The 21,321-nt window shown below is 47.4% G+C and overlaps 1 protein-coding gene across 1 annotated transcript in view; it reads right to left on the bottom strand.

Moving 5' to 3' along the window:
- Positions 1 to 21,321, bottom strand: part of SLIT3 (slit guidance ligand 3) — a 589,888-nt gene that overhangs the window by 186,739 nt on the left and 381,828 nt on the right. The window contains exon 5 of the mRNA XM_032334904.1: positions 5,761 to 5,832. Coding sequence (XP_032190795.1) covers positions 5,761 to 5,832 — 72 coding nt within the window. The remainder of the gene's footprint in view (positions 1 to 5,760; positions 5,833 to 21,321) is intronic.

The following is a 21,321-nucleotide window of genomic DNA, read 5'->3' as shown; positions in this document are numbered from 1 at the left end:
CAAGGAATGACTGAACAAACATTCATTCAATGCATTTTTAGTCGACTGTACTCTCTGCCACGAACTGTTTTGGGCACCAGGGACCCCACAGTGACAGAGGCAGGCAGGGGCACCGCGTACTCATGGTCATTCTGTGAGACAGATGGAGACAGGGTGACGAATAAGTGAACAAGAAAATTTCAGGGGCAATGAGTGCTCTGAAAACTATAACTGGGTAGTGGGATAGAGAGGAGGGACAGTGGGGGATGGAGCTGCTTTGGTTGGGTCAGGGAAGGCCACCCTGACAAGCCGATGTTGGAGCTGAGACCTAACGGATCTGAAGGAGTTGACCACGGCGAGCTGCCAGTGCTTAGCATCCCATGCAAAGGGAGGGGTGAGCGCCAAGTCCCATAGGTGGGAAGCAGCTTGGGGTGTTTCAAGGGATGAGATGGAGCATGGGGAGCATGATGTGGGGGAGGGGGGTCCGGCCATACAGAGTCTTGCAGGGCATGGCCAGGAGCATGAACTCGGTTCCAGGCACAGTGACAGAAGGAATGGCTGCGGAGATTAGCAGACGCGGATGCTCCCAGCGAACGGGTGCTTCGAGTCCCTCCGCACGCCTCCCTCACCCTCACATGAGATTACTGGCTGCTCACCGGGCGGGCGGAGACAGCCCTCATTAATCTCAGGAAGCAGGAGGGCAGACTCGGGCAGTGCGGCAACCCAGACTAACTAGAGAACACAAAGGCCGCCTGCCCAGCTTTGTTTTGAAACCGTCCATTCCAAATTCTGCTGGCTGGCAGAGACAGGGGGTTATTGATTTTCCCTTCTGGAATGCATGTCCTACAGAGTCCTCACAAATAGAAACTGAAAAACAGAGAAAAACACAAGTGCTGGGAAAGATAGGGCAAGGCGACATTTTTTTTTAAAACAATCTATTCTGGATTTTGTCTTTTTCTTCTTATGCTTTGTTGGATTGTGGCTTGTCATCTGTTTTTTTTTTTCCCTCAACTCACTTCTTTTTCCCTCTCTCTGCGCCGTCCTGGTGACCCCCCCTCTCCTCCTCTCTCACCCTCCCTATGTCTCTGGTCCAGAACCGGGCACGGCGTTGGCTTATGGGAGGCACTGTGCCGTGCTGGATACTGCTTTATCTACAGGTCAGTCTCTCTGAGGGTTTCTTCTCCAGACCTGTTTGTCCAGCTCTCTGCTTCTCTTTAAATACAGCACCTCTCCCCCCTTCCAGACAGGCAGCAGAGCAGGACGAGCCCGTAAAACCAGCTTTTAGTAATTGCATAGAGTGGTATCCCCGGCTAAGGACCTTTTCTCTCTTGAGAACCAGGAAGCAATCAGGGACTTCCTTCCACTGCCTTGTTGGGGTAGGGGCCATTAGCCCCCATTCCCACTGGGTTAATTGCCACCTGTGTCCCGCCCTGGGCTCTGACGAGAGCTACCCACGTACCTCTCTGCCTCTGTGAATCAGGGCATCACTAGCTACAGCCTTCTTGGTTCCTTCCTGCTGTGAGCCCGGGTGAGTGGAGAGGGATCTGGGTACACAGAAGTGTCTACGGGTAGAGTCTGGAACATGGTTGGGGGAAGAAGTATGAAGAGGTATGTAGGGAGGCCTAGGCCCAACTGTGTCTGCTGACTTTTACCAAATCAAACACTGATCGGAACTTAACTTTATCAGCTGGAAAATGGGTGTATCACAGTCTCTTCCTTCTTAAACGGGAATGGCAGGACAAGCAAAGAAAATTCCATGTCAAAACTACAAAAGTTAAAAAAAAAAATAGACAATCCTTGATCTTTCTCCTAATGAAAAATATGGTGTCTTGGACAGGCCCAACTGTTGTCATTTCATAGTCTGATACTCCAATCACTTATCTTCTATTTCTATTTTACCTAAGAAATGAAACAGTGTTATGTTCCCTGAGCTCACACAAGGCGGTAGAGAAGGCGCACCAGGGGGAATGGGAGATGCTTCTCAAACACACTGATGAGAAGGATGTACATTCCTGAGATTTTAAATTTGTAACAAGAGAGACAGTCTACATGTGGGTAATTGAGGTCTGGTAGGAGGAGGAGTGTTTCCTTAATAGGTTTTATACAAACTTAATTTCTGCAAAGCGTCTTCTATTTTACATGTACTGATGCATATTTAAATGTATAACTTCAATTATCACCTCAACGCAGATACTTCCCCCCCTTGAACTTGCTCCTCAGCTCTGCTCCTATGTCTCCAATTACCCACGCGGTATTTTGTCTGAAGGCTCTAAGCCTATTTCCTCTACCTCCCTCTTATGAAAACCATGGAAGCTGAGACTCATAGACATAGCTGTGGACCAGAGACCAAAGTCATTTACCCAGCAGGAACAAGAGGATGGGATGTCAGGCTCCCCAATTTCCGAAGACACAGAAGATGCTCCATTCACGCTGCCCGTGGAAGACCTGACATCCCTTCACACCCAACTTAGGGTCTTCAAGTCTGGCTCTTCTCCGGACCTTTCAGTCTTCGCAGAGTGGAAGCTCCAAGAAGGCAAAGCTCACAGGTCTACAGATCTCACTTTCTATGGCTTCCTTCAGACCTGGCATTTAGTAGGTTCAAAAACCATTTTGGTGGCTGCATAGATGAAAGACTATGGAAATTGACCATCATTCTTTGTATCATCTGAGCTTAGAAACTCGTCGTTTTCCACACACGCCTTCCCTCCCCCCGGGCCACTTACACCTCATTAATTGCCAGTTTCTGTTGACTGGGCCCCTACTGGCATCTTTGGATCCTCCTTCGCTTCTGATTGCTCTCTTTCCCAAGCATGAGCCCTGACCCCTTACCCAGGACTCAGCATCATCTCCTGTTCCCGCCTTTCCTTTTTCTCCTCCTCCTGTCCTAGGCTCCTCTTCCACAATAAATGATTTCATCCTGACTTTTCCCACATTGGAAGCCATCTACATTCTCAGTTACCTACATCTAAAGTCCATACACCCTGCAGGCAAGTCTCGCTGCCTCCTGGCTTTCACCTCTCTTCCTAACCTTATCATCTGTTGTTCTGCCTCATAAATCCCCACCCCCACGAGATGGCTCTGCTTGTGTCCCTTGAAACATGCCTTATACAGTCTTGCTTCTATATTTGCACACACTATTGCCTCATTTACTTTGTGAATTCCAACCGTCACTCAGGCCAGGGTAAAGTCTTTGCAATTATAACAACAACCAAGGAATACATCAGTAACAATAGCTAGAACTTTCTAAATCTCTTCCATGTACCAAGGATAGTACTAAGTTCTCCATATTATTTTATTAACCTTCACAAAAAGCCTAGGAGGTTAAGTACAATTCTTATCCTTGTCTTATAGTGGAGGAAATCTAGGCTCAGAAGGGTCCAGTAATGTGCCTAAGGTCACAGACTCGTGTGCACAACAGCTGAAAATCAGACCTAGATCCACCAGGTGGCCAAAGCCATGTTTCTAACCTTTAGGCTGTGCTCCCTAAAGCCGTCTTTCTTCTCTGAGCTCTGATAGCTACTTATTTGCCAGTTTTCACCTGGATTGTTAAATCACTAAATATCGTCTGGTACACATGTGTTTCTTGTCCCCCAGTTTTACCGTAAGCCACCCGAGAATGGAATACTTCTGGGCTTCATAGGTTCTGCCCCACAAATGCATGCTGAAGGAACTGATTCCAAGTGTAATCAACCCCCCTTCAGTTCTGCTGGCTGATTCATTCCTTCAGCAGTGTGTTTACTGATCTCTCCTCTCCCCTCGGGACCACATGCTGACACTGGCTATAAAAAACAAAAGAGAAAATCCTCCCTAAATTCAGGCCTTTGAGTCAGACCTATTTGCAAGGCCTGGAGAAGGAAGGCCTGACACTTGCCCCCTGAGTGACTCAGGAGTCTGTGTTTGCAGAATCTTGAATCCTGGAGTCCCTGAGGCCTTTGTGAGGTTAAAGATATTACAGGAAAACAACAAGCCCCCCAATTCAGCAGCTACCGTGACCCACTGTGAGATTTAGTCACTTTCTTGAGAACCCAAACTGCAGCTGGTGACTCCACAGCCCTGCGTATACATCCCTGCACGGTTTTGTTCTCGCTGTTGCTGTCGTTGTTAACTGGCCCATTTAAAATTAGAGCCAGGAGACAGGACAGATAAAACACTTTGCATATGTAAAATGTTAGTCTGGGGATCAGCCAGTTTAAGAAGCTGGTTGACCTTGAGTTAGTCACGTCCTGCTCTAGTCCTCAATTTTCTCACTGTTGACTGGTGGGGTTTTAGAGGATCTCTAAGTTCCCCTCCTGACTTGCCTTTCTGAGATGCTAATTCACACAGTCTCTTAGTTTTGGTTTATATGCAGTCTTCAGTCACATTCTCCAAGGCTTTGCCTGCTCCAGCCTGCCCTCTCCTCCTTCAGAGCAGACACCCCCAGATGAAGCAAGAGGGCAGCTTCCTGTGTGGGATCCCCTTGAAAGTCCTCTCTGCCCTAGGCTCCCTTCACCTTGAGAAGCCTCTGCCCTCTTGTGTGCTTTGCATGTTAAACAGCTAAAGCTTCCCGCCAAGTTCTCCGCAACAGGGGAAGCAGACAGCCTGTATCTGGAAGCCATCACCGGCTTCCCAGGACACTCATATCCCTGCAGTCCTTATAAGGAAAACCGATAGCTAAAGTAGTTTTAAAGAAACTTCCTTCAAGACTTCTCAAGTTGAGCGTGAGCCCGTAGAGGCCAGTGGACAGAAAGGCCTGCCTAGGCAAACCCGACTCCCTTCTGTGCCCCTCTCCCAACACACGCTCTGAACACACCGACACGGTGGCAGGGAAGAGGATTTGGAAGGCACAGTCCTTGTGAAAGTAAGAGCCCAGGAGTCACTGCTAAACAGGAAATAGGGGAGGCCGGGTTAACAATGACAAAGGTTATTTGGCAAGTTAAGAACCGTAGTGATGGACGAGTTCCACATGGATCGCATCAATGGACACAGGCATCTGCATGGGGTAGAATTACACAGAATCACTCGGGCAGGAACGCACACAAACGAGGGTGTGTAATTATCTGAGATCTGAAGAATAACATCTGTGGGTTGTACCCATGGCAGTTTCCTGGTTTTCATACTGTACTTCTTATGTAAGATGTTACCACTGGGAGGAAACTGGGGTCAAAGGGCGCATAGACCTATGTACTATTTTTGAAACTTCCTGTGAATCGATAATCACTTCAAATTAAAACTAAACACACCCTCAAAACCAACCAGCGAGTACAGTGAGTGGACATGGCTGTGTTCCCCCACAATCTCGGGACCCCAGTGGGTAGGCCCTCTCACAAGATCTTATAAGTAACAGTGACATCTTCGCCATCACGATCATCACCGCCATCGTCAAGGCTCCTGTTTATTGAACACTTACCACATACGAAGCACACGTCCTCATTTGTGTCAACACCCCCACCAGTCTGTCGTCCCCATTTTATAGAAAATAACGACCCTGGGAGTAGCTGAGTCAAGTCCCAGGCCACAGAGCTACTGTGGGGCCCGGGTCTGACCCAGGTCTGGGACTCCAGTGCTCACACTTGGGGCCGAAAAACCAGAGCGCGACAGGACTCCGTGGAGCTGTCATGGCATCCGACGTGTGTTCCCTGGAAGCCACTCAAGCACATCCCTTCCCCTGTCCCAGAGGCGCCTGCACTGAGATACCACACAGCATGGTGAGACCACCTTCCTGTCCCATCCCTCACCCCTATTCTGGCCAGAAAGCCACATCTGCAGAGGAACAACAGCGATAACAACAAAAAAATCACTTACAAGTTCTTCACGTTGGCGATGCCCCGGAACGCCTTCCTCGGGATCCCCAGGATCTGGTTTTCGCTCAGATCTCTAAACAGGAAGAGAAGAGGCACACCGCGTTAAGGACCCAGGCCCGGCGTTATCTGCATCTCATTATGACAACAAAACCCCTGGGCTGGCTGCCTCTGCGGTCAGGAGTGGTGGAGGGACTGTTCAGTCTCAGGCCCCAGGCTGCTACAGCCTCCACATTGTTCCTGCCGAGATGGCCTTTGCTGGAATGGTTACCAGGCGGGAGCAGCTTGCCTCCAGGGCGGGCTCTGTGGGTGGTCTCGCACCTCCAGGCCACGAGCCAAGACGCTGGGTTGTTTGTTGCGCATACCGCACCCAATTCTCTGTTTTGCCACCTCCCAGAGAGACCCCTTGCCCCCCTCCTCTCTTGCCGTCCCTCCCCCACTGCAGGGTCAACAGTACTCAGTCTCCCACTCTCAGGGACTCTCTGCCTTTGTCATCTGGAATTGGAAAGGAGCCTAGCCATCCTGATTTTCCGATGGGGGTGACCATCTCTGTTTACCCCAGACACCCCCTGGGGGCCTCCTGGGCTTAGTGACAGGCATGATGACTTCAAATTGCACTTCTACAAACCTTCCCCAAAGTGGAGGGTCCCACAGGCGCCTCCTGTAGCATTAAGCAGTGCTAATGTGTTGTTTCAAGGAGGAAAGGTAAGGGACAAAGTGACAGGTGTTGAAACTGTCTCAAACCCAGGTCTCGTGCCAGGGTCCTCGTTAACAATCCCCCAAACCTCAGTTTCCTCTCCTAAGACCCATGTGGTTAGTTTTCTGTTTCCTTCCTCCAAACCCCCACTCAAACCAAACACATGCACTTGTTTTCATTCATACCTCAAGCTTGCTTGGAATCTCAGTAATCAATCATACCAGTGTATGTCTACACACACATACACACACACACACACATCAATCGTATGCATATACATCTATAGATACAGATATATAGCTCAATTATTGTGAAAATAACACAAAAACCATTAGATACAAAGGTAAAAAATCACCTACCCAGACCATAACCAGAGTTACAAATTAGGAGCAATATATATAAATTTCACCAATGTGATCTCACAGTATATAGTCAGTAATAAACTTTTTTCACTTATTATACTGAGAACATCTGTTCATGTCATTAATAGTCCACGTATGCCAACATTTTTAATCACTGTATATCATCCAATTGTATACAGGGCTGTAGGATCGCGTACTGCAGGGTCGGGAGAAGGGATTTGTCATTTAAGGGAATGTGAGGATGAGGTTTCCTCCCCACACCTTTCCGGGGCAATTGTTGACCTCCTTCCTTGGTAGGAAGTCCTGTAAGGAGAAGATACTGGGTCTCAGGGTCAACATCTTTAACTGTCAAGTTGTCCCAGAGGCAGATTGTACTAATGGATACCCCCCAACCCTGATTTTCCACAGGAGCCTAATCAACAGCTAAAGAGGAACTCCTAATATATTTGGAAAGAGAGGTCAGCCAACCATCCTCCACAAAAACCTGGGCTGTCTAAATTAACCTCGTGTGAAGGAGCAGGAGGAAAAACAGAAAGCAGGAGAGAGGCGTTCCTTTCTGCTTTCCCCTGTAGCGAGGAGTTACCACACTCCGAGCAGCTGGCTGGAACCTTGGACACTTGGGGATTGTCTGGGGCCACGGTTAAGCCCCAAGGCAAGGCTCAGAGTTGGGGTAAGGTGTAGCTATGACTAGCGGTGGCTTCGGGGGCTGAATAACACGGTGTTCCCCATCTGAAATCCAGTTTCCTTTGTCTGCAGGCTCCCCCGGCTGAGCCTGATTCAATGAACAGGGCTCCAGCCTGCAGTCAGGGCACTGAACAAAGCCCACAGAGACAGCAGAGGTCAGGCAGGGTCACCAAGGTCACTCCTCTGCTCTCCATCAGACTCCAGGAGAAGAGGGCACAGGTCCTGTCATCTGACTAATGCAGTTTCCACCAGGCATCTGGGCTGTACCCAGGGCTCCAGCAACCACAATGGGCCTAGTCTTCTCTGCCAAGTGAAGGCTGGTCTCCAGGACAGCGAGCCCCTGCCCTCTCCCCTCCCAGGCTTGGCTGCTACCTTTGGCCGCTCTGGGAAATGGGTCCGGCCACACTTCTGGCCAACCCCTGATGATCAGAATCCGGGCCATGGGAGCAAACAAGAGAGAGGTTTGGACGAGTCAGCAATAACCATGCCTGGGAGCCAGGAGAAAGCACATGTGCTTCAGTAGTTCACTAACCCTTAGAGTTTACTATGCCCCAAACACACTGAAGAAATAACCATCTCCTGACGGTTCTGACTTATAATACAGCGGGATGATAAGAGGAGAGCAGCATTTTAGCGAGCTATCCAGCCTAGCTACTGGGAAACGTCCCACAGAAGCAATCACGCGGGTGAAATCCTACAACCGCCCAGGGCAGCCACTCGGGCTGCTCAGCCCTATTTTGTTGCTGGACGTTGATCCAATCTTGCTCCTAGTTTAAGGGCCCCAGTTGAAAGCACAGCTTTCTTTCCACCTTCCTGCCATGGCTTTCCGCCTGCTGCCAACTGAGCAAAACGGTGGGTCATAGGGAATTTATCTGTTCCCCATGACAATCTGCTTGTAAATTTTATTAATTTTATTTTCCATTGAGCCTCTCTTCTCCAGCTAACAATACCACCGCCATCCATCTGCAGGATTGTATATTGATTTCATAAATACCTCCAGTAGGCTGACCAACTGACAGCTTTAATGGTGTTACTGATGGGGCGTGGAGGAGGGTTCAGGGCTGGGTGCTTCGTTTTCGGTAACTGTCCCTTCACAATTATCTCGAGGCCTTTGTGAAGGCTCCTAATAGCCTGTTTATCTCAGCGTGATGCCAGAGCGTGGAGCCAGTGCTAAGCGCTACCCTTGAGAGAGACAAGAGGCACCATTTTCAGCAGACATTTAAATAAAAATAACAAAATCTATCCATAGTGCCCCAGAGCCTAGTTCCGGCCAATCGCTTGCCGGGAGTTTCATGCCTTGCCCCTCCTGAGGGAAAATGCTTAGAAGGAACCAGGGAAAAATAACTTTTTTTTTTTTTTTTTTTTTTTAAACATTAGATGAAAGGTACGAGGCTGGAGCTCGGCGAGAGGGTAAGGGGCGTGCTGAGATTTTCTGGGGGAAGTAAAGGAACACAGCTGTTGGGAAACGCTTTCTTGGTTGGGAAGTCGGGCTACAGGTTGGGATGTCTTTTTAAATAATTAGGACTCTGAAAGAAAGGGGGACTGCATTAGCTAAAGTGCATTTTCCTGCTTCCGGAAAATGATTAACCGACGGATTATTCCATCCAAAAACACAAGACCAAAGAGGACTTATTAAGGAGACAGTAAGTCAAATAGGAGTTGGCAAGAACCAATATATCCCTCTTCCAGCCAGCGCCCCCCCCCCTTTTTAATTTACTAAAATGCTTTGGACACAGATTAACTTTCTTCACAAATTTATTATGGCTTCATCTACCTTGAAACGGGAACTGCAGACACTTTGATAAATGGATTGAAAGGCTGTCTAGTTCCAGTGGAGCTTTGAAATGCTTCCCGGGGCTCTTCCTGCAATGTCAGGCGTGCTTTGTTCTCCAAGCAACAGTGAATGACAGTCCCCACCTTCACCCCCACCTCTGCCCACCCCGTGTTTTCCAGGGACGACGGCAAGGCAGTGTCCTCTTTGCTGTGGCGGGGACAATGCGCTTGTCTCAGTCACGTTCATGCTCCCAGGAAGTCCCGTGTTAAATGGCAGTTAGTGGAGGGTGGAATTTACTCCTAGATGTCAATCTTCAATTATTCTAAAGGTACAGGATGGGGCTTGGAAGCTCCCCCAACCTTGGGGCATTCTTGTTTCTGAGGTGGGGCAAGCCAGTTAGCTGGACGATCATTGCAAACTACTGAAATGCTGCAGTTTCCCCATCTTTACAGCAGGGGCTTTATGGACCTCCTTGGTTCATCATGGGGATGAAAGGAGTTGATATGTGTGTGTCTTGCATATCACCTGGAACCCTGTAGGCATTCACCAGATGGCTGTATTTATTTCTTGGATTTTCCGCCCATTTAGTCCTGCATTTTACATTGCTGAAAACATCCTTTATGAACCTCTTCAGGACATATGTCTACAACTGTGCAAAGAATTGAACACATAAACATTGCTAATATTCTTTCCATAAAATCTGGGGGAAGGATCAAAGTTTCCCTCCTCTATCATCGAGATAGGAGTATCCGTATTTTATTCTAGAGTCTTTTGAATGGGAGAGGAGAGCTTAATTCAGGGGAAAAGGTTCATCTCAGATTGGGCTCTTAAAGCAGCTGACAAGTAGCCAAGTGATGGATTCACAAAGTGCTCCTGGAAGACACCAGTAACGGCTGCAGGAAGCAGGATCAAGAAGGGAAATAAAGGTTAGGAAAAGTCCTAGCCTTAGCCCCATACCCTGGGAGCTCCTGTTTCTAACCAAGGGATCTGGGCCTTTAGAGCTCTGCACCAGACAGTCCTTGGTTAGAGAACACCCAAGAATAACACAAATTGCCCGGCTCTGCCTGTTCTCCATAAGGCTGAACAAGGTGACCATAAAAACTCAAGGACACATTGCTGAAGAGGTTCCTGGTCCTGATCTTTATCCTCAAAATCTGAAGAAGCAGGAGATGGGTACCAGTGTCAGTAAAACGACCCAAGGGATCCAACCCAATGCATTCATACAAAGGCCATAAGGATAATTCTCCTGATTGAGAAGTTCTCAGAAGATTAAAAAAATTATTCATGAAAGATGACCCATTCAAGGAGCAAGAGGTCACGGGGGAAGGTTAGTGACCAAAGGAAATTGGAAAAACCCAGTCTGATACCTTCCTTTGTCTACCTCCCCAGATTCCTTGCGCCGAGACCAATCAGGTACCTTTTTACTAACTTAAAAAAAAAAAAAAAATCCCATCAACTCTTGATTAACCAGACTAAAAGATGGGATGACCTAAAAACATTTCTAGGGGCACCTGGGTGGCTCATTCAGTGAAGCAGCTGCCTTTGACTCAGGTCACGATCTCAGGGTCCTGGGATCGAGCCCTATATCAGGCTCTCTGCTCAGCAGGAAGTCTGCTCCCTCTCCTGTACGTGTGCGTGCTCTGTCAGATAAATAAATAAAATCTTAAAAAAATAAAAGCACTTCTATTTGGAACCATTACTGGATTTGAAATCAGGGCTGTGGATTACCACTCTGATTCTTTTTGGCCTGAGTATGTATTAAAATTACTTTCTTGGTCACTGTCTAATAGGAGGAAACCAGCCCTATCAATCAAAAGTCATTTAGGGAGCTAAAAATTTTCTGATGGATAATCCATGAATCCAAAAATTCTTATACTCTCCCTGCTGCCATCTCATACAAAGCTGAACTCTGCTCCCCTTAGCCCCAACTCCTAATAATAGAGGAACTTTAACATTATCACTCCGCCCAAGGAGCCCAAGAGAAAGATGGTCTTGCTTTCCTTATTTTATACAGTGGGAGGGACAGAGAAGCAGGAAAAATTATTCCCTGGGGATTTTACAATGTGGACTTTGGGGAGGATTTATCTTAAAAGGAAAATCTCTTCTGCAGGCAATTTATCTTAATAAGCAAGATTATATGTTTGCGGTTGGGTCACTGTCAAAACCAAGTGAGCCCCGAGCATATGTCCCAGCTAAGAAGCCCTGGTGCCTCCAGCTGGGTGCCTAGTCAATGGCATCCTTTGTCTGAGGGAGATTATAATGGGATAACTGAATCATTCCCTGAAAGAACTGCCAGGAACGTCAGGGACCCAGAGAATCAAAGGATCCATGGGGGACAGAAAACCAAAACCCAAAACATGACCAACAAAACAAAACAAAACAAAAAGCTTCAGTCATTTTCCACCACTCCAGTTGGCTTCTGAATATTTCATTGCATTAGTTTACAGGCTTGCTTTCTTGATGCTGAAGTTACTGAATGAAAGAGAGGAGGAAAAGCTCCTTTCATTCTGCCTCCTCTGAGAAGCCCATTAGCAAAGTCCCAGCCCACCATTCAGAAGTTTAATATGGCAGATTAAGTGTCAGCTCAGATTCTTTCTTTTTTTTTTTTTTTTTTTAATTTTCAGCTCAGATTCTTAATTCATGCAGCAAAACATAAATTTAGCACCTACTATGTGCTATGCTGTGTCACGTGTTGGGACACAGAAGCAAAAAGAACCGAGTTCCTGTCCTCCTGGAGCTTGCATTCTCTTTGACCCCTGATGCAAACAAACAGAATTCTTCCCACATTTAACTGGAAAGTAAATATCTAGATGTTCCCAAATGTAACAGCTGCAGTTTTACTGTTCTGTTTTGTTTTGTTTTTTCCTTTTCAACCAGAAAAAACTCTGTATCTAAAATCCCATTGCGGACTGTTCCTAACCAGCAAGGAAAAGAATTCACAGCTTTGTTTTACTCGAGGCTGGACATCTTTTTAGTTTTTGGGGGGGTGGGGCGGAGGAGGGAAAGATGCCGATCTGAATCACTGGGGCTTGCAGTCTTGTTTCATCAAGTACTTGGGTTCTGTCTTTCAAAGTGGACAGTCTGATAAAAATAAGGACTGTCTGAAGATATGAGGAGTCGGCCCGGGATGGCACGGGCAGCTGTTCTCACAGCGGGGCTCATGGGCTACCTCACCACAATTTACCGATGATGCTTCAAAACAATGCAAATCCCTGGTTTCTAAAATAATTTAGATAGGATAATGGTATTGTGGGCTATGTTCCCCTTCATTTAGGTCTTTATCTTTGAGAGATACATACTGAAGCAATTAACGATTAAATGATGATGTCTGGGTTTTGCTTCAAAATAATGTGGAAGAAGGGGGGAGTGGGTGGAAGTGGAGAAGGAGTAAGATCGGCCGTGAATGGGCACTTACTGGAGCCAAGTGTTAGGTGCAGAGGAGGTTCATTTATAATTTGTGCTTGACATTTACATATGTGTGAAATTTTCCAGAATTAAAAAAAAAAATAATGCAGATTTCTGGGACCCATCCCGGACCTACTGAGTCAGAAACCCTGGGGATGGGCTCTGGAGCATTAACTTTGGACAAGTTTGAGAGCACAGGTAGGATGATCTATGCTGAGTTCACACCCCATGCTACTTAATGGGCTGTGTGTCTGTTAAGAACATCAATTCAATTCTGAGCCTCAACTTGTGCTTCTGTGAAATCAGGATAAGCAACGAGAGTAATGAAAAATCAAGTACTTTCTATACTCTAATGCAGGATATAAATGCAAATCACTATCTTTGTTTTATTAGCATGAAGCTCACAATTACAGTATCCTACTACCTTGAGTGTCTGGGGAGATTTGGGGTCCAAGATGCAAAGGCCTCCTGTGTCCCAGGTGTGAGTGAGCCTCTTGGTGTTGGACAAAATGCTTATGGGATAGTGTCACAGAAGGCTAAAGGGGGACAGAGTGACAATATCTAATTCGTACCTGATGAAGCCATTCAGGGGCCCCGTTTGGAGGTTGACCTAGAAGAGCTAAGAGTCCATAGGTGGTTACACCCCTCCCGAGGACCCCAGCAAATCACCAGGAGGGAACCAAGCCCTTTGTCCCTGGACTGTCCTAAACCAGCAGGGAAGACACTGGCAACTGGGATTAGAGCGTTCCGGGTTGGGCCTCACAGACAAGTGTTCCCCGAGGTTTCTAGGAGGACTGAAGCGGAGGGGAGAAACACTGGAGGACAGGTCAGGAGCAGCTGGGCTCTGAGGCAGATCCTAAGCGGTGACCATTCTAGAGCAGGTGGAGACCTGATGTCTGAGCACCCGGAGTTAAGGAGATCCCCCAGGCGGAGAGACTAAAGGCTGCTAGTAAGGTTAGGGTTATTGGTTTGCTCTATGATTAGTTACTAACATACACACCTTCTGGCTCCTTAGGAGCAGATGTTCTAGAAATCACAAATTCAATTGCATTAGGATCACACAGGTTCAAGAAAATGAGCAAATCAGGCTGACCATGGACCCACAAACATGGAGGACACAGGGCCCAATCCACTGAATTCCCCCCAGTTCAAATCAAATAACCCTCCATGCTGGTGCCAGGACACTGCACCCCAAGGCTGAAGGGTACAGAGGCCAACACCCCTCCAGAGGGGATCTGCTAATTCTAGGACGGGATCATCCCATGGAAATATAGCATAAGACACTCATGCAATTTAATTTGTTCCATTAGCTGTATTAAAAATAATAAAAAGAAATAGTTGAAATGAATCTTTTTCATTTTCATTTTACTTAACCCAATATATCCAAAATATTTTAACATGTAATCAGTATGAAAATATATTGAGATACTTTATATTCTTTTCTACACCAAGTCTTCAGAATCTGGTGTGTATTTTACATCCATCTAAGTCAGACCAGCCACAGTTCAAGTGCTCAGTAACCACACACGGCTAGCACCTGTCATACTGAACAGAGCTCTTCTAGAATAAGGTGAGGCGCTCGATGCTGGAGTTCTGCACCCACTCATCGTCAAGAGAGGAAAAGAATATCAGCTATTGGAACGAATCTAAAGGAATCCAGTGCGGGACTCCTCAGAGGCTGGGGGCAGGGTGGATGGGTAAACAATAGGAAATATGGAAGGGAGCCATTCAAGATAGAAACATTTGGATTTAAGGGCTTGAAATATCCCAGTCATTCAGCCATTCCTCCTCCACAAAGAGAACCTCCTTCCAGCCAAAGGATTTAATTTGCGTCTTTCTGAACGAACTTTCCAGGGCTGGCAGGGTTAACCAATGCTTGCAGTCCAAACAGAAGCTTTCCTCATCGAATTATCATATGCAACGCCAACTAAAGCTCTTTGCGTTCAGGAAACAGCATTATAATTGACTGATCATCTCCAGCAAATGGTACAGAAGCTGAGCTTCTCAACAGCTCCCTAATTCCTAGAATTATCACAATTTAGCGACAAGGTAGTTACATCAGATGGGATTGGGGAGCGCTTGTTATCAGTCTAATTGTGCCTTCTGTTCTGGTCCAGAATTCCCTGCTTCACTAAGTGGCTAAGAAACATTACCAGGATTCTTTTCTTTTTTTTCTTTTTAAAAATATTTTATTTATTCATTTGACACAAAGAGAGCGAGGGAGAGATCACAAGTAGGCAGAGAGGCAGGCAGAGAGGGAGGGGTGATGCAGGCTCCCCGCTGAGCAGAGAGCCTGATGCGGGGCTTGATCCCAGGACCCCAAGATCATGACCTGAGCTGAAGGCAGAGGCTTAACCCACCGAGCCACCCAGGCGCTCCCATCACCAGAATTCTAACTACCTGCATCTGACTCGAGTTCGTGAGTCCACTGCCACGTACCCTTTAGGGGATGGCACTGAGACTGTGGTGTTCTTACATCGTGGGCTGAAACCTGATGCTGAAAATCACCTGATCCTAAGGATTGAATTATATGCCCGAGATAGCCCTTTGCCAATTTTAAGCTCAATGGAATGTTTTGGTTTAACTTCCCAATCTTGATGTGAGTGAGTGTGTGTGTGTGTGTGTGTGTGTGTGTGTGTGCGCGCACGCGTGCACGCGCATGCGGTGGGTGGGGGGTAATCCACCTAGTTCAAAGGGATGGGGACCAGGGTTTTCCTTTTTTCCTTTGTTTGGAGCTGTGCACCTGCTCAATGGAGCTGGGGAAAGGGAGCCCGTTTCTGTGCAATCCGTCCTCCTTGCAGGCCGACATACTGTTCCTACCCCCTCCCTTCCCTCTGTCCCTCTCCCTTGGCAGCCCTCTGAGTCTTTCATCCCTAATTTGATTGTCGTAGCTGACACCGTCAATCCGAAATCCAGTAGCACGTCTAAGGCTGGCTGGACGAGGGGAGTGGATGGGGAGCAGAGGGGGAGGCAAATTCATCTTGAGAATAGCTTTATGTAAATCGATCCTCCGGCCGAAAGCTGGAGCCAAGCATTTGCTGATTAATTGGAGAAGCGTCCTTGTTCCCGTGTCTTCTTTAGAGAGATGGCCCAAATTGAGTCCTCTCTTCTTCACAAAGACATTCTCGTGCCAAAAAGCTTTTGCAATTAGGAGATGAAACTTTATGAGCAGGGGGTGGAGGCAGCAGGGGTTGGGGGAGCATTTATGGAATCGTTCTGAAATGAAGTATGCGCCTTTGGGCTGCTTCAGGATTAACCGCGGACCTAGGCACCTTCATTTGCCTCCCAGATGGTAGCCTGATAGCCTAGGTTCTGAGGCAGAATATCCCAGAGGCAAGGCTCCGCTTGTACAATTAGCAAAAATTAAGGGGGCTGGAAAGTGTACCTTCTAACATGTTTTTCTGGCAGATTCCAAATTCATATTTTCAATGACCACTTGGGCCCATTTCTGTTGGCATCAGGAAGGACAGCGTGTCTGTGATTGACTTAATCTCTTTTCTCTGTACCCCTTACCGCCTCTGAAAAAGAAAACTCCAAAGAAATGCCACACCATCCACCAGAAGTGGTCCTTTAACCCTGGGCGCTGTTAAATCTGACCTTACCCAAAGGCTCAAGGCAGATTAGGGACTTAGCCACAGGTAGAAGTGAGTTTGAATCCAGAGAGATCACATGCTTGCCAATCCTTGTGCTGACTGAAGGTCAAGCTTGTATGGAAACATAGTCATTTCCACGGGCTCCTTCATTAAATTATTAGCCTCACATGGTCAGAAACTTTTGCTGAGCCCAAGCGCTGACACACCACTTAAAAAATATTTGTTGAGTGCATTAAAAATAAGCGAGAATGATTTCATGTCATTGCCTGGTTCATGAATGGTCAAGAATACAAAGCTACGGGGATTTTTCCCCAAGTCCCGTCTATCCCTTTAGATTATAGAGAGCTCTGTCCCTGTGCTCCTACCCTTCTATCTCAGCCTCGCTGATGCAGGGCAGGGTTCAAGAACTAATGCCACTAGAACAGGCTGCGCTCTAAAGAGCCACCGATCAAGTCTGACTGAGATGGGTTTAGTGAGCTACCCTGAAGACTGGGAATGAGCCGGTACCTGGGAAGGGAGGCTAAGCAAATGGTTTGGCTTTTTAGAATAGGGTTTAAACCTGGTCTGAGAGGACACCAAGAATTTGGAAAATGAATTCGGTTCAGAAAAGGGCTGTGTGCCTGACAAAGACACATCTCCAAGAACACCCCCTCCTCCCCTCCTCATTTCTGGATTCTGGCACTCACTGGGACTAGGAGAATACTGATAATCAAACCCCGGGGACAGAAGGAGACACTTGTAGCATCACACTATAGGACATGTCAGAAAGGGGATGACTGGCAGGGAGAAAGCTTTGATTATCTTTGTGATAATTTGCTCTGTGATCACTCTCCCTTCTGCCAAAGGGTCTAAGAGGTGTGGAAACCCCCACGGAGCCTGAGAATTAAGGAGTCCAACCGGGGAAGGTGGGAGCAGAGAGGCAGGCCAACGGGCTGAGGCACTGTTGTCTGGGAGCAGATAAAGCCACTTCCTGATTTCTATCCCTGTAATGTTCGGTGTTCAGCTTGGTCATGAAGAAAGGATCCTTTCTCTGGGTACCCTGTGTGTGTCTGACCCAGGACTCATGTTTTATGGACTGAGCAACTCCTCCTTCCTCCACTGGAGGATATGCTACTGGGCTCGTCCTCTGCCTCTGCTCATTTTCACTGAAGAAACGGGAGCCCCTAGGGGTCAGGGGGTGTTGGGTTGGGAGGGATTATGCCTTGGCCTGTGGCTGCCCAGTGGCTGGAGTCTGGAAGGCAGAGCAGCAGATCAAGGAAATGGGGCTTGTGTATGCCTGTTCTTTCTTGTAACTTTTCAGAACCCCATTAAATAAGTGAAACCTCAGGGATGAAGGTGAGATGCTATCCTGGGGCCATCCGCTGGTAAAATCAATGCAGTCTCAGAGAGGCTCAAAATTATCTTCTGCCCAAGCAGGAAAGCAATTCAGCAAGAGCTCAGTGCCCTGAGCTGCACAGCCAGCTTCTCGAAGCCCAGGGCTGGGTGAAGCATATCACGGCTAAAGCCATTAAGCTATGTTAATACTATAGCATGACATTTCTCGCCGTGACCCCCTGCACTATTTATTGTTCCATTCAAAACAATTACAGCTATTGCTAATAACTCACACCTGTGGATGTCCTGGTATCGACTCGGGCGGAAAAGATGATGTTCTCTTGCTTATTTATGTAGGAACGGATGCAGCCCAATAGGCTGACACCAAGCCTGAAGTTAACTCTGAGGTTTAATCCCGGACCTGCTTCTGGCCATTTAGCTTGAAAGGCAGGAGATGAGGGGCGTGCGCTGGAAGAACCCAGTGATCCGCAGAGATGAAAGTAAGCGGTGATGAATGTGGGGCTGCTGTCACTGGTCTGATGCCCAATACCACGAACTCCGCTGTCCCAGGCAAAGAGGGTAGGAGATGGGGGTGGAGAAGAGGGATAGAGGGGGTGACTCCTTCTGAAACACCTCCCTTGCCTCTCTGTTCATTAACCATTGCCCGAGCCATACTCTGCCTGGTAACTCTCAGCTCCCTTCTTTCGTAAGTGACCCCAGATGTCCAGCCTATGGTCAGGATTCCAGGAGACAGCGAGGCACGCTACTGGAAGCATGGCTCAGGAGCCAGAAAACCTCGGTGTGATTTCAGACTTGGCTTCTTGCTAGCTGTGTGACTTTGTATGAGCAGATCACCCTCTCTGAGCCTCAGTTTCCTCATCTGTAAAATGGGGACAATTGAACATATTCATGGTGGGGATTATTATAAAATGGCTAATGAATTTAGAGCTGTATGTTACCTGGCTGGTAAGAAGCACTTGATAAATACCAGTTATTATGAGTATCTGTTCAAGTCTGCGTTCAAAACACTATGAGTAGACGACAAGAAAATCTGCCCACATTCCTTGTCCCAGAGAACATTACAAAGGAGCTCAAACTGCAAAGCAGCAATTCCCAGTCAAATTTAATACCAAAGAGAGCAACACTTGGATTCTGCTCAGCCTGCCGTGCCTCAGAGCTTCCGTGGGTCCTGCAGGGAGACCTGACCTCACAGATTCTACCAGGCTTTTCCTGGGATGCAAGGTCAGGATGGACAGTCACAGAGTTAAAGCCCCACAGCTCTCTGCACGCCCTTTTGGAAGCTGGCTGGAAACTTACGGCTCCAACAGCAACTGCTGTGCAGAGAGGCCAGCAGGAGGCACCACAAAGAGGCGGGACAACGATGGGGCCGCAGGAGGCAGCTGGGGGGACCACTGGTAGGAGAGCTGGTAGGAGGATCCAGTCAGGCAGGGTTTAGATGGGAGGTGTCCTCAACGCTAACTCGGGCTCCGGGCTGAGGACAGGCTGGTGACCAATCCTGGTGACCAATCCCCAATTTGTCCTTGGGACAAATCCAAGTAGCCCTCCATCTTCCGAAGGAAGCGGGGGAACATGACCTTGCCTGGGGTCCACAGCCGTGCAGCAAACAGCCACAAGTGGAGAGGCTGAGATCACTCAAGATGGGAAGGGGAGTTGAATTTGCTACTAAAGCAAATTCCCTGGTTATACTTCCTACCCCGTTAAAACAGTCCTGTGGCTTACATTTCAAAGCAAGGTCATCATTAATAAGGTGACCATGGAGTTAGGGGCTATGGGTGAAAGCTAAGAAAAGGAGAAAACATAGTCTGTGGGAGAGGACAAAAAGGGACAGCACGTATGACGTCACCTCTTAGGAAATGAAAGTCACCTCTGCGACAGACTCAGCTGTTCAAGGCAAGATACTGGGCTTCTGTCCTCTCTCCTATCCCCAAACCCACCCTGGAGGCTGCCGTAGGAGTCAGAGGAAGGAACCAGAAAGTTAGCCTCTGAGTGCTGGTGTGGAGGGGCCGTGTCTGTGATATTCTTTAAAGTCAGCTATGGATGGTTGGGAGAAGCCAAGCAGAGAGGGACAGAGATACAGAGAAATAGACGAGATTGAGAGAGAGAGAGATAGGGAGATAGAACAATAGAGAAAGAGGGAGGGAAAAAAGAGGCAGGGACACAAAAACAAAGAGGAAGGGAGATTGACAATGAGACAGAATAGAGAAAACAAAAGGAAAAAAAAAAAGAAAAAAGTCAGAGAGAAACACACGTGCACAGAAACAGTGATTTCCCAGAAGAGATCATGAAAGGCAGAGATGCACAGAGAAAGAGAAAAGCACAGATGTGAGACAAAGGACACCGGGTCGAGACCAGTGCAAACACGCGGAAAGAGCTGGGTTGGGAGAATGAGGGGCAGAGGACAGCAAGAGGCAAGGATCCGGGGGAAGCTCTGCAGAGATCCCTCTCCACAGATCCTTCGCGGCTGGGCTTTCTCCGGATAAGGGGAGCAAGAAAGGGAGGGGATCCAAGGTCTCTTTTCCATCAGACATGGGGGGCTGCTCTGGAACCAAGGGACTGTGATTCTCCTGCCTGCACCGTGCACGGAACTCAGGCCTCCACCCCCTCCTGAGCCTCGTACACAGACCACAGCCCCCTACACGGAGGGGAGCGGGGTATCACCCAAGCGCCCATCTCTAAGGAATGGCTCCAGTCCCTGCATCCCTCAGCTCCAGAAGGCAGGCACAAGAGGTTCTGGCAGAGGAAAACTTGCGGAGGTTTCAAACTTTTTACATTACGAAGCGAGTTTTTAAAAGCTCCATAAAATTTCAAGGCACATACTTAATGCTCAAATGGCAGAATATATCGATCCCTGACCATCCTCTAGTATCTTAAGTTTACCCAGAGGACCATTTTATTTAATTAACTTGATGCTTTATTAATATAAATATTCTCCTATTGATCATAAGAGGGCCTGACAGGCACTCAAGCTGGGTATACATCACCGTCCCTCTGAGCAGCACCATTTAGAGGAGTAGCTGGCTGGGAATCAAGAGAGTGGCAGGAAGTGGTCCCCTGGGACATCAGGCACTGATGAATCTATGGCAGTTTTTATGGAGGGAGACTTTTTTTTTTTAAGTTCCAGCTCCTTGATTCTCTTAAAGCAGAAAGCATATGGAAATGAGATATGAAAACGGTCTTGGCTTACATGTATCAATTAAGCATGTCAATACTTTAATTAAATCACTCGACCTAATGAGATTTATACCAATGAATATGTTTTATAGTTATAATAGCTTTTCTGGCCACTGTTCAAAACGTCAAATAAATTGTAAAAAGAGGATTAAAAAGAGACATAACTGACATTCTGAACTGAGGCCAGGCTTTTTCCTTCATTCTTTTCTTTCCCCTTTATTCATGAGATTTTTGGACAATATGTGTAACGTAATGGGCCCTATAATGGATTAGGTTTTTTTAAGAGTCTTTTTCATTTTTCAGTTCTAATCCTTCTTATCAACTTCTCTAAGCCTCAGATCATTGTACCTGCAAACGCCCTCATTTTCTTCTGGTCCTTCGGAGCTTACTTTTTCAATCATCTATACTTGGAACTCCCTGATACACACACACAGAGGAGGGCACATCCCCTCTGCCCTAACATAGAGAACCCCAAGGAGGCCAAAGGTTAAAAGCATCATGACTGAGAAGGCTATTACCAGAACATCAACATATCTGGGTAAAC

This window comes from Mustela erminea, chromosome 3, assembly GCF_009829155.1.
Source record: "Mustela erminea isolate mMusErm1 chromosome 3, mMusErm1.Pri, whole genome shotgun sequence".
NCBI lineage: Eukaryota > Metazoa > Chordata > Mammalia > Carnivora > Mustelidae > Mustela > Mustela erminea.
This window is presented reverse-complemented; position numbering and strand designations above follow the sequence as displayed.